The sequence below is a fragment of the Carlito syrichta genome, unplaced genomic scaffold (genome assembly GCF_000164805.1).
Source record: "Carlito syrichta isolate Samal-C Ts95f unplaced genomic scaffold, Tarsius_syrichta-2.0.1 Scaffold305637, whole genome shotgun sequence".
NCBI classification, from domain to species: Eukaryota; Metazoa; Chordata; class Mammalia; order Primates; family Tarsiidae; genus Carlito; species Carlito syrichta.
Genome location: NW_007249733.1, coordinates 42142 through 54729, shown reverse-complemented (window position 1 = coordinate 54729; position 12588 = coordinate 42142). Strand labels below are relative to the sequence as shown.

The 12588-nt window shown below is 42.6% G+C and overlaps 1 protein-coding gene across 1 annotated transcript in view; it reads left to right on the top strand.

Moving 5' to 3' along the window:
* Positions 1–12588, top strand: part of NSUN3 (NOP2/Sun RNA methyltransferase family member 3) — a gene marked incomplete at its 3' end in the record, with an annotated part of 29675 nt that overhangs the window by 4508 nt on the left and 12579 nt on the right. Inside the window, exon 3 of the mRNA XM_021714367.1 lies at positions 11768–12105. Within this exon, the coding sequence (XP_021570042.1) occupies positions 11768–12105 (338 nt within the window). The remainder of the gene's footprint in view (positions 1–11767; positions 12106–12588) is intronic.

Here is a 12588-nt window from a genome sequence, read left to right as displayed (position 1 = left end):
AGAAAGAACTCATTTTCATAACATGCTTCTCTTGACATTTGAGAGTATGTTTAAAGATATTTTTTATTAAAGATCTCTTGTGAGGTATTTGGCTGGGAGCTAGGAGGCTAAAGGGCTCAGGTCTGGCTCTTCAGTGAATTTAACTGTGTGACTTTGGGCAAGTCACTCAACCCCTCTGCTTTAGTCTCCTTGTCTTGTAAAATGGGAGTGATACCTACCTCACAGAGTTGTTCTGAGGACTAATTAGAAATAATGTCGAAAGCATTTAGGTTCTTGAAGAAGGTACTATACATACAAAATAATGGCTATTAAAGTTGGTTTATTTATGGGGGAAAAAACAGACACCACAGCTTTGGTGAGCGTCCTGGCTGGCAGTACACCTGTGCATACTGTCACTGTCACATGTCATTGCCAGCAGAAGTCAGCCTTATTCGCTGTAGAACAACCGGAAGTTTCATGCTTTGAGTTCCCATGACTGATTTTAATCTGCATGCTTCTGCTGTAATAAACCGTAACTATAACTGTGATTATAACAGTTTTCAGTGAGTTGTGTGTGTGCTAGTGAATAATCAAACTTGAGAGCAGTCTTTTCCCTGACATCGGAAGGTCTTGAAGAACTAATATTTTAAGTCTTGGACAAGTCATCTGCTTATTCACAGTTTAGGCAGTGTTAATGTACCAGGTGTTGTGCTAAGCACTGAAGTTACAAAGGGGATATATATCCTGCCCCAGTGTGTACAAGGGGGGATTAACTGGGAGTCTATATGAACTTTGGAAATTTGATGCACATTTTATGGAAAACCAAAAAAACAAAAACAGAAAACTTAAGTCTAGCCTGTCTGTAACACTTTTTAAAAAATTTGGACATTGTCCTCATTGACCTAGAGTTCACATACAGAGAGCAAAAAAAAAATTAGATAAATTGATAGTATCATCATCATCATCTGTGAAGGGAGTGGAATGGAGTGATTAGGGAAGAGGGAGGTAGACCAGTATCTAGATTTCTATTTTATCCCATGTGTTGGCTTTATACACCTTTTCTTTTCTTTTCTTTTTTATTGGTAGTCTCACTCTTGTCGCCCAGGCTGGAGTGCAGTGGCATGCTCACGGCCACCGGAGCCTCATCTTGCTGGGTTTAGGTGATCCTTCCACCTCAGTCTTCCAAGTAGCTGGGACTACAGATACACGCCACCATGCCCAGCTAGGTTTTTTGTGATTTATTGTAGAGATGAAATCTCGCCAAATTGCCCAGGCTGGTCTTGAACCCCTGGGTTCAGGCAATCCTCTCACTTCAGCCTCCCAAAGTACCGGGATTAGAAGCTTGAGCCACAATGCCCAACAGTATACATATTTTCAACCTTAATCCATGCAAATCCCTGTGAAGTAGTAACTTTTAGCCCCTTTTAAAATCAGAGGTTAGGCCAGACATGGTGGCTCATGCTTTAATCCCAGCAATTTTGGAGGCTGAGGTGAGAGGATCACTTGAGGCTAGGAGTTGGAGACCAGCCTGGGCAACATAGGGAAACCCTGTCTCTTTTATTTTTTTGAGTTGGAGTCTCACTATCGCCCAGACTGGAGTGCAGTGGCAGCTTCCGGCCACCGCAGCCTCGACCTGCTGGGCTCTGGCGATCCTTCCGCCTCAGCCTTCCAAGTAGCTAGAACTACAGGCGCACGCTACCACGCCCGGCTAATTTTTTTGATTTATTGTAGAGATGAGGTCTCGCCTGCCCAGGCGGGTCTTGAACCCGCGGGCTCAGGCAATCCATTCACCTCAGCCTCCCAAAGGCGCGGGATTACAGGCTGAGCCACCGAGCCCGGCTAACCCTGTCTCTTTACAAAAAAAAAAAAGTAAAAGAAAAATTAGCCCAACTGGTGGTGCACACTTGTCCCAGCTAGCTAGTCGGGAGGCTGAGGTGTAATTGCCAAGACCCAGAAGTTTGAGAATGCGGTTAGCCATGATTGCACTCCAGCCTGGACAACAGAGTGAGACCCCATCCCCCAAAATAAAAAAAAGTAAGTGGTTTGATTAATTGCCAGGTGTCTCACAGTTATGGTGAATCCTGTCCCTTTACAAGTCCTTACCTTTTCCTCTGCCATCTGCCCTGCTGTGCAGGGTCTGGAAGCAGTCTTGGGAGTGTATGCACAGATCCTGTCACATGAGGGACTCCTTATGTTCACCTGTCTAGCGTTTTGCTGTCTCCAGCAGAAACACAAATCTTCATCAGGACTTCCTATCTGAGTACTGTGGACAGCAGTCTGGACATCAATTTCCTTTCTGTGGGAAACAAGGAAGAAACATTGCCAAGATAGAGGAGGAGGCCATCAGCTCATTGTCAGAATCACTGAAGAATGAAAATAAGGTGCCTCAAAAACATACTTTGGTGCATTTCCACGAATTGGTTCATTTGCCATTTCTAAACCAGACTTTTAAAATGGTTGAATGAGCGCCCTCTAGTGGATAATAATAGCACTAAAACAAGGGATTTTATTGATTTATTTTTTTAAGCTATGGAAATTTAAATCGGTTCTTTGGAGGGATAAATCAATTATGTTTAGCAATATTTAGATGAAACAATTTTTTGATTCTTATCTCACGTAGGAAGATGGAATGGAGAATAGAATAGAGGAGAAAATAATAGAAAGATTGAATGAAAATTGTATTCTTGAATAACACATTGTCCAATGATACATTATGCATTTTTTCAAGATTTTAATTTAACTAGACTTTAATTTTTTAATGCTTTAATTTTGTTAAAATAACAATTAGGTCAGAGATCCTTGAATCGAATTCAGATTTTTTTATTCAGGGGCTTAGGCCCCAGGCACTCAGCTAGGGAGACAGAAAAAAAAAATCGCTAGCAAATTCCCACGTAAGTGAGTTGGGGAGATAGGTAAACAGGAAGACGACATAAGCTATGATTCGTTTGGTGTGTAGCTTCACTGACTGTTTCTTAGTGTTCAGTGACTTTTAGTTCTAATTAATATTTGCCTTTTGTTTTCTCATAAATTTAAATAGAAGCGAGTTTTATGTCATCATCAGTAAACAGGTGTGCCTAGCAAATAATTGATATATTTAGAGAAAGAATGAATGTTGGCAAGAAAACCGTGCAGCCATAGCACCAGAAGCAGGAACAATGATGAGTTAGAGAAAGACTTTTGGGGGGGAGGATCCAGTCGTAGGCGAGTGACAGCAGCCAACTTCAGGTCCTCAACCTAAGTGTGTGTTCCTTCAGAAAATTACTCCACTCCCCTCTGTACCTAAGAGGTTACTTATTCTCTTTTCCCAGTCTACCTTTCTCAGTTTTCCTCCACCTTCTTTACAAAAAAAGGCACACTTTCCCCATCCTGACTTGTGTACTGTGATACTCCAGGGTGTCAAAATCTGCACGTGCTACAGACAAAGTGTCAGTGTGAGGGTTTGGAAAGTGAGCGACTAACAAATTCCTTGACAAGTTGGGTTGGTTGCACCTTTTACTTGCAACAAAAATGAAAGCGTCTCCATGGAAGTGTCAGCGATTCATTTGAAATATTTTTGATGATTGGTCACTAAGTGATTTGGAGTTATAATTCAAAATTCAAAGAAGTGGGAAATATTGCTATAACAAAATATATTTAGTTCTCATCCACTTAAGTGAATATTTTTCCCAGCCTTTATAAAAACACACAATAGGCATAAAACATGTTGAATCCTGATTCAATCTATTAAGAGTAATATTCATTCGTGAATATATTTTGAAACAAATGCTTATTTCATTAAGAGAGCCATTTCTTACAACTTTTACTTTTTAATTATCAAATGTATGCATTTGATTGATTTTGTACTAGTAATGTTATTGGACACTGAATCCAGAAGTTACCATTTTAACACTTAGAGATTTACGACCACAGGACAAACCCGTTTAGGATGTACATATGTGTGTATGTGTGGGGGTCAGAGAAGAATGAGAAGGCAATAAAAAATAAGCATAAAAGTATATTAGGGTAAAGTTACATGAATTAAATGTAAATAAAGAGGAAAAGGAACAGCGTAAAATCGTCATCTATTAAAGAAGAGTCCATGAGTCTTTTTTTGTTTTGTTTTGTTTTGAGTTGGAGTCTCACTCTGTTGCCTAGGCTGTAGTACAGTGGCACACTCGCAGCTACTGATACCTCCACCCACTGGGCTCAGATGAGCCTTCCACTTTAATCTTCCAAGTAGCTGGAACTATAGGTGTGCACCACCATGCCTGGCTAATTTTTTTTTTTTTTTTTTTTGAGTTGGAGTCTCACTCTGTTGTCCAAGCTGGGGTGCAGTGGCATGCTCACGGCCACCACAGCCTCATCCTGCTGGGCTTGGGCGATCCTTTGACCTCAGCCTTTCAAGTAGCTGGAACTACAGGCAGCGCCACCACGCTTGGCTAATTTTTTGATTTATTGTAGAGACGAGGTCTCGCCAAGTTGCCCAGGCTGGTCTCAAACTCCTGAGCTCAGGCAATCCTCTCGCCTCGGCTTCCCAAAGTGCTGGGATTACAGGCTTAAGTCACTGCACTTGGCCAATTTTTAAATTTATTGTGGAGATGAGGTCTCACCAAGTTGCCTAGGCTAGTCCCAAACTTTTGGACTCAGCCAATCCTCTCATCTCGGCCTCCCAAAGTGCTGGGATTACAGACATGAGCCACCACGCCTGACCAGTTCATGAACTTTTAAATGTACGATGACGGTATCAAAATTACTTTGACATTTGGGTTCCACTGGGTACATTTTAAAAAGTGGTGTAATTTATATTTTAAAATGTCAATTTTGACAGTATGCTGGAAGTTACATCTGTAAATTGATAGTGAGGATTTCAACTTAAAATGTGTTTTTTTCAAAATGATATTAGTGATGTATTAGCAAACTTGCAGGTCACTGACCTTGTGGGACCCCAGTTCTGCTGGCTACTGATGTTCTTGCACTTCCTCTGACCTTAAAGACCAGTAAATGGAGCAGCATCAGACCAGTTATGACTCTTGGGAGGAGGCCTGGAGTGTGGTGCCTGCCACTGTCTTCTTGAGTCCTCTGATGTGTACTCCCTCCGCACTTGCTGGGCTACATGGATAGGTTGCCCCTCTATCAAAGCTTTGGTCCCCGTAGCCTCTCCCTTTCCAGCCTTGGTAGCGGCACGCCCAGTGCAGACATGGGAAGGAGTGTCTGCGCGTGTCTGTGTGTTGTGAGGGGGAGAATGGCAGCCAGTGGCAGGTGTGTGTGGGGGGCACCGTGAAGCCCATATTCATACACAGCTTTGCTTTCTCAGGGCTGGGAAGCAGCAGCCTCAGCACCCTCAGCAGTCCCTCCCTTGAGCTGGTCCTGTTGCAGCTGGGTCGATGGGCAGGGTGTGGCCAGGTATTTCCATTTTTGAGACTGTGGGTCTGCTTCAGGGAGGCACTGCGTGAGGGTTGGGGTAGAGGTTCTGTGTCCTGTGTACCTCTCGTGCTGCAGACCAGGGTCACGCACTTTGGGAATCACTCTTTTTAGGCTTTAAAGCCAGCCTGGCTTTGAATCAAATAATTCTGCTTACTAGTGATATTTGGGTAAGTTACTACATTTCTGAAAGCTTTAGTTACCAAACCTCTAAAATAGGGTAATAGGTGCCTCTCTCAAGGTTGCTGGGATGGTTATATGAGGTAAACTTGCAAAATGAACATTGCAAGTTGAACCTAAGTGTTCATTACTGGAGGACTAGTTACAGAAAATGTGGTATATATATGCCATGTCATACTACTCAGCAGAAAAAAACGCAATCATGTCTTTTGTATCAACATGGATGGAACTAGAGGCCATGATCTTAAGTGAAAAAAACTCAGAAACAAAGTCAAATGCCTCATGTTCCCACTTAAAAGTGGGTGCTGAACAGTGGGTATGCTTGGTCATACAGAGTGGAATAACAGACACTGATGATTATATATGTGGGAAGACAGAGTGGTGAGGGTTGAAAAGTGGCCTATTGGGGGTAATATTCACTATTTTTTTTTTTTTTTGAGGCAGAGTCTCACTCTGTCACCCAGGCTGGAGTGCAGTGGCATACTCACGGCCACCCCAGCATTGACCTGCCGGGCTCTGACGATCCTTCTGCCTCAGCCTTCCAAGTAGCTGGAACTACAGGTGTGCACTACCATGCCCGCCTAAATTTGTGATTTATTATAGAGACGAGGTCTCACCATGTTGCCTGGGCTGGTCTCGAACCTGTGGGCTCAGGTGATCCTCTTGCCTCAGCCCCCCAAAGTGCTGGGATTACAGGCTCGAGCCACTGTACCCGGCCTAATATTCGCTATTTTGGTGATGGGGACACTGAAAGCCCAGGCCACACCATTTTGCAATATATACATGTACAAAATCTGCACTTTCACCCCTTGAATATATAAAAATTTAAATAATAATATCAGGGTAAGGTGGAGCAGGTGAATTGGATGGTAGGTAAAAAGGCTTCCTTGGGGAGATAAAACACCTGCAGAGAGAACAGGGGGTTGAGAGAGGAAATTGTTCTAGGCAGGGGGCAATTTATGTTGAGACCAGTAAAGGCTAAATAAACTTGTTACAGGAAATACAGGTAGTTCAATAGGGCTGGGTGTGGGTCCTGAAATCAGAAGTTTTATTTGTTCTAGTCAGGCCTTATTTTGTCTAGTTGTTAGAGAATGTGTTAATGGAAAAACCAAGCAGTAATGCATATAGTACATATAAAAAATGTATACACATTTTAAGTATGATGTTCACTCAAAAGATGATGTTAATCAAATGACTGCTAGCATTATCATGCAACAGACAAGATAGTCAAAGAAAATGGGGGAAGCACAGTTGAACAAATTCTTACTACAAATTGCTACCGTAATTAAATTCAACTTCGAAAAGTAATACATAGATAACAGCTTTTAAAATATGTACACATTTTTGCCACCCCTATATATATACAAAAAATAAAATTATGTATATATATGTAATTGTTACTTTTTTGGGTCAGGGCCTCACTTTGTCACCCAGGCTGTAGGGCAGTCTTGACCTTCTGACCTCAGGTGATCCTTCTGCCTCAGCCTCTTGAGTGGCTGGGACTACAGGTGTACACAACCATGCCCAGCTAATTTTTTTATTTTTGTAGAGATGAAGTCTCGCTATGTTGCTTAGGCTGTTCTTGAACTCCTGGACTCAAGTAGTCCCTCTTGCCTTGGCCTCCCAAAGTGCTTAGGATTACAGGCATGAGCCACTGTACTCAGCCCTCAGTAAGTATTTTTTTTTTTTGAGTTGGAGTCTCACTCTGTCGCCCAGACTGGAGTGCAGTGGCCGCTCCTGGCCACCGCAGCCTCAACCTGCTGGGCTCTGGCAATCCTTCTGCCTCATCCTTCCGAGTAGCCGGAATTACAGGCATGCGCTACCACGCCCGGATGATTTTTTGATTTATTGTAGAGAGGAGGTCTCGCTGCCCAGGCGGGTCTTGAACCCGCGGGCTCAGGCAATCCGCTCACCTCAGCCTCCCAAAGGCGCGGGATTACAGGCTGAGCCACCGAGCCTGGCATCAGTAAGTATTTTAAAGAGATTTATTCTGAGTAACTATGAGATACCAGGGTTCAGAGTAAACACAAACCCAAGAAGCCTTGAGTAAGTGATCCTGAGGTGGTCAGGTAATAGTTTGGTTTTATATACTTTAAGGGGACAGCAGCCGGGTGTCGTGGCTCACTCTTGTAATCCCAGCACTTTTGGAGGTAGAGACCAGAGGATTGCCTGAGCTCAGGGGTTCTAGACCAGCCTGAGCAACATGGCGAGACCTCCTCTCTACAATAAATCATAAAATTAGCCAGTGATGGTGGTGCACGCTTGTGGTTCCAGCCATTTGGAAGGCTGAGGGGAAAGGTTTGCCTGAGCGTAGTAGGTTGAGGCTATGGTGACCATGAGTGTGCCACTGCACTTTAGCCTGGATGACAAAGCGAGACTCCAACTCAAAAAAAATCGGGGGGGTGGGGTGCAGCAATTGCAGGTACAATTATATATCAATACATGGGAGGTATACATTGGTTCAGCCTCAAAAGGTCAGTTTTGCCTAAACTCAGAAAGAGACAGGGTATAATGAGGTGCATTGGACCTTTCTATTGGGGCCAAGAACTCAGCTTTTCAGGTTTCTGTAGGGTCCCCTTGGCCAAGAAGGGGTTCATTTAGCCAGCTGAGGTGTTTAGGATTTTATTTTTAGTTTACAAATGACATGGAATAATTCCTACCTCAGTCTGCCTATCATGTTTTAAAATCTGATTGGGCTCTCTTTCCCAGTAGTCTTTCGATGGCTGTCCATCACTTATAAGATAGAATTCAACACCTTTATCGTATTATACTTGGTCCATGTTATCTTTTGCCGTGAGCCACATCAGATTCCTAATTTCCCAGGCACTGTTCTTTCTCATACCTGTGCACCTGTATACATGTGTTGCCCTGTTCTTTCTCATTTCTCCCATGGATAATTTCTTTTTCTTTTCTTTTTATTTATTTATTTTTTTGAGTTGGAGGCTCACTGTGTTGCCCAGGCTGGAGTGCAGTGGCATACCCACAGCCACCGCAGCCTCGACCTGCTGGACTCAGGCCATCCTTCTGCCTCAGCCTTCCAAGTAGCTGGAACTATAGACACGGGCTACCATGCCTGGCTAATTTTTCATTTATTGTAGAGATGAGGTCTCGCCAAGTTGCCCAGGCTGGCCTTGAACTCCTGGGCTCAGGCAATCCTCTTGCCTCAGCCTCCCGAAGTGCTGGGATTACAGACTTGAGCCACTGCACTCAGACTCCTCTTTAAATATTTTACAGTTTGGTTTTTTGGTTAACAAGGGAAATCTGCAAATGCTACTATTATAAGTCTTATGGCAGTTCATTCTAACTTTACCCTGCAAACCAGGTGAAAATCTATCTAGTGTTGAGTCATGTGCAAACAGAGAAACTGTCAGAAACACAACGCAAATATCCAGGCTGGAATGGCTTGGCCTACGTCATGTGCCTACCCCTCCGCTAACAGAGGGTGGCACACTTTCCATTGGTTACTATCAGACAGTGCAAACCTCTGTTCATCCTTTTTTTCTTCAGGATTTTCAAAGCTATTGTTGAATGTTTATTCTTGCTGATGCATTTTGGAATTAAAGTTCAGTTAAAAATAATTTCTAAAATAGTTGTGTATGTAGATAGATATGGTAACCTTGACTAGGATTATATTAAACGTATTAAACTTGGAGATAATTCACATCTTTATTGTATTCAGTCTTTCCAACTTGACCGCAATATGTTTCTCCATTTACTCACGTTTTCTTTCTTATCTCTTGATAAAGGTTACTAATCCCGCATATTTCCTTCTAAGCTTATTATTTAAGGGGATTGTTCACTTAGGAGCACCACTGTTCTTTGTGTATTATCCAATATGTTAAATCTTAAAGGATGAAGTAGAAATTATCCAAGGGCTGCTGGGCACGGTGAGGGGCTTACAGATCATAGTTAGATTCAGGGATTTTCTGATTGGCAGTTGGCTGAGAGAGTTAAGCTTTATCTAAAGACTTGAAGAAATGTTGGAATTAAGACAAGGGGGTTAGTGGAGGCCAAGGCCCTTGTTATGTAAAACCTTCGGGTAGCAGCCTTCAAAGAGAATGAATGGTAAACATCTCTTTACAGACCTTAAAGATGTCAGTCTTCTAGACTTGGGAAAGACCTGGAAATAGAAGGCTTGGCTGCATTAATGGAGATTCTCTAAGACACAAATTTCCCCCATAAGAGATGGTTTTACAGGGCCATATCAAAATATGTCAGATATATTTTGGGGTAAAATATTTTGATTTCCTTCAGGGATTGCTGTCATGTGGTGCTGTATCAGAGTCAGTTGGAATTTGATATCTTATAACCTATTTATTTCCCCTCCCTCCCTTTTTCTTTTTTATTGATTGAGGTCTCACTCTGTCATCCAGGCTGGAGTTCAGTGGCACGATCATGGCTCTTAAACTCCTGGGCACAAGGGATCCTCCTGCCTCAGGCTTCTGAGTAACTGGGACTATAGGCACATGCCACCACTCCTGGCACATTTTAAATTTTTTTTTTTTTTTTGGTGGAGACTAGGTATTGCCATGTTGCCCAGGCTGGTCTCAAATTCCTGAGCTAAAGCAATCCTTTTGCCTTGGCCTCCCAAAGTGCTAGGAGTACAGGTGTGAGCCATTACGCCTGACCTAGAACCTCTGTTTCAGTGTTACTGCTGATCAGTTGCACCTAAACTCCAAAAGGGAGGGAGTATAATTGAGGTGTATCTGACCTCTCTTCCTATCATTGCTGGGAATTCTGCTTTTCAGGTTTTTCTGGGGCTCTCTTGGTCAAAGGGGGGTTAATTCAGTTGGTAGAGAGGCTTAGGATTTTATTTTTGACTTATACCCTTTGGGGTGCATTTTATTTATTTTTTATTTGCTGTAGAGACAGGATCTCACTGTTTTCCAAGCTGGTCTACAGCTCGAGGCCTCAAGTTATCTTCCCACTGTGGTCTCCTAAAGTGTGGAGATTACAGGCATGAGCCACCACCCCTGGCCCAGGGGTCCATTTAAACTATATTCCTGGGGATCAGCTGCATCAGTATCACCTGAAAGCTTGCCAGAGTGGCAAGTGTCAGGCCCTACCTCAGACTTGCTGAACCAGAAGCTCTGGATAGGGTCCTGCAGTCTTTTTTATAGACCCTTGGTGCATGCTTAAGTTTGCAAACCTCTTTCTTTCAGAAAGAGTTTGCGTTCTCCAAGATAGCTGAAACAGACACGTCAGGCTCCCATTTCACACCATTCCTTGTAGAGGCAGCAATGAAAGGAGAAAGCCGTGTCACATATTGGCTCTACATTGAAATTCCACATGGCACACTTCCAGTCGCAGGTGTTACGTTTCAATCCAGCCATTCCTCACATAGGCAACTCCAGGGTGAGTAGCAGCTGGAATTTATTTAATTGACCATGGTTAATGAGGCTTCCCAATAACTCAGCTAGAAAGGTCAGCTAGTAAATAAATTAAATATTTCCTGCTGTATCATCTGTCAGTTGACGTGAGCTTGTGATTGTCAAGAGATCTAACTGTTGGACCGAATACAAATTTAGGAAGGTAAAGCTGCCAGGGAAAGCCTGCATCATAAGTGGTTTTTAAATCATCCTTGGTTTTGTATCATCTGAGCCACTCAATGCATCATTAACTCTGGTGCTGTAGAGTTCACTGTAGTTAGTTTCCCATCCCTTTTATCTTCATCAGAAGCAAACACTCATTCCCTCTAACACCCTTTTATGATGGTAGTCTTCCCTCCAATATGAGTGGTCTCTGGTTTTAAATTTTGTCTTTAAGAAAAACACTTTCTTCTGCAGAGAGTGATGGACAAAAACCTGTGACAGATTTAGGGGTAGGTAGAGGCAGGCTGTGTTTTTTTGCCAAGATATTCTGTAGGAGGGACTAAGCTGAGTGTAGGCTGAGACTTGCATGCCTCTCTGGTGCAAAATTGAAGGGGCCTCAAAAACTCATAAATCGTAACATAATATTTTAATGATCAAAATTAATTTCTAAAAAGCCACAAGGAGCAAAGTATTAATGTGAAAAATAAAGATGGGATCAGAACAGTGCTGGGTTGAGCCTCCTGGAGCCTCATAAGGCCAAAGGAAGCGTCAGGAATGCAAATCCTGTCTCCAGACTCATAGGTGAATGAAGCAGAAAACTAGGACCACATTCACCCAGTTCATAGTATGAAATGGTATTGGTGCGTATAGTACTAATATTCCTTTGTACATTTTAGAGAAATGCTAACATCTCCATCATGCTGGCAATATGCTGTCCTGCTTAACCGATTCAGTTACTCCTCCGACCTGGAAGAGGATTTGCACACGAAGGGCTATCGCACCCTCTTCCAAGGATCTTACTCTCCCACGCCCATGAAGTGTTACCGTAGCAGAACTCCGGGCCGAATGCCTGCACAGAGACACCAGAGTGGAAGTCTGAAAAAATACTATCTCCTCAATGCTGCTTCTCTTCTCCCAGTCCTGGCTCTGGAAGTAAAGGATGGGGAGAAGGTTCTGGACCTGTGTGCTGCTCCTGGAGGCAAATCGGTGGCTCTGCTGCAGTGTGCTCTTCCAGGTAGAGTGCTTTTCTTTCAGTATGTGACAATGTGTTGATATCTATTTGTTACAGAGTTCTTTGAAAGCCTATGGGGGAAAACATAAGATTGAGTTTGCAAACTTAGGAAGCCTGAAGACCAGGACGTTATGGAGAAAAATAGAAATCTTAGCTGAGGAAATCGGTATCAATAACATCTTTCTACAGCTATTTAATCCTAGCAGGTGATTGGGAAGAAAACTAAAACATTTGGTGAATACAGATTTGCCAGATAATATAAATGCTGATACACCAATGGTGGGTATTCTTTAATGTTTCCATTTATACTTGAAAGTTTTGTATTGACATCCCTGATATACTTCTTTGCAACAAAAACATACATTTAAGATTTTTTTTTTTTGTATCATTAGACTATAAGTTTCTAAGACAGCTCTGTCCATAGAAATATAATGTGAGGTTCATACATAATTTAAAATTTTTGAGTAGTCCCATTTAAAAACTAGA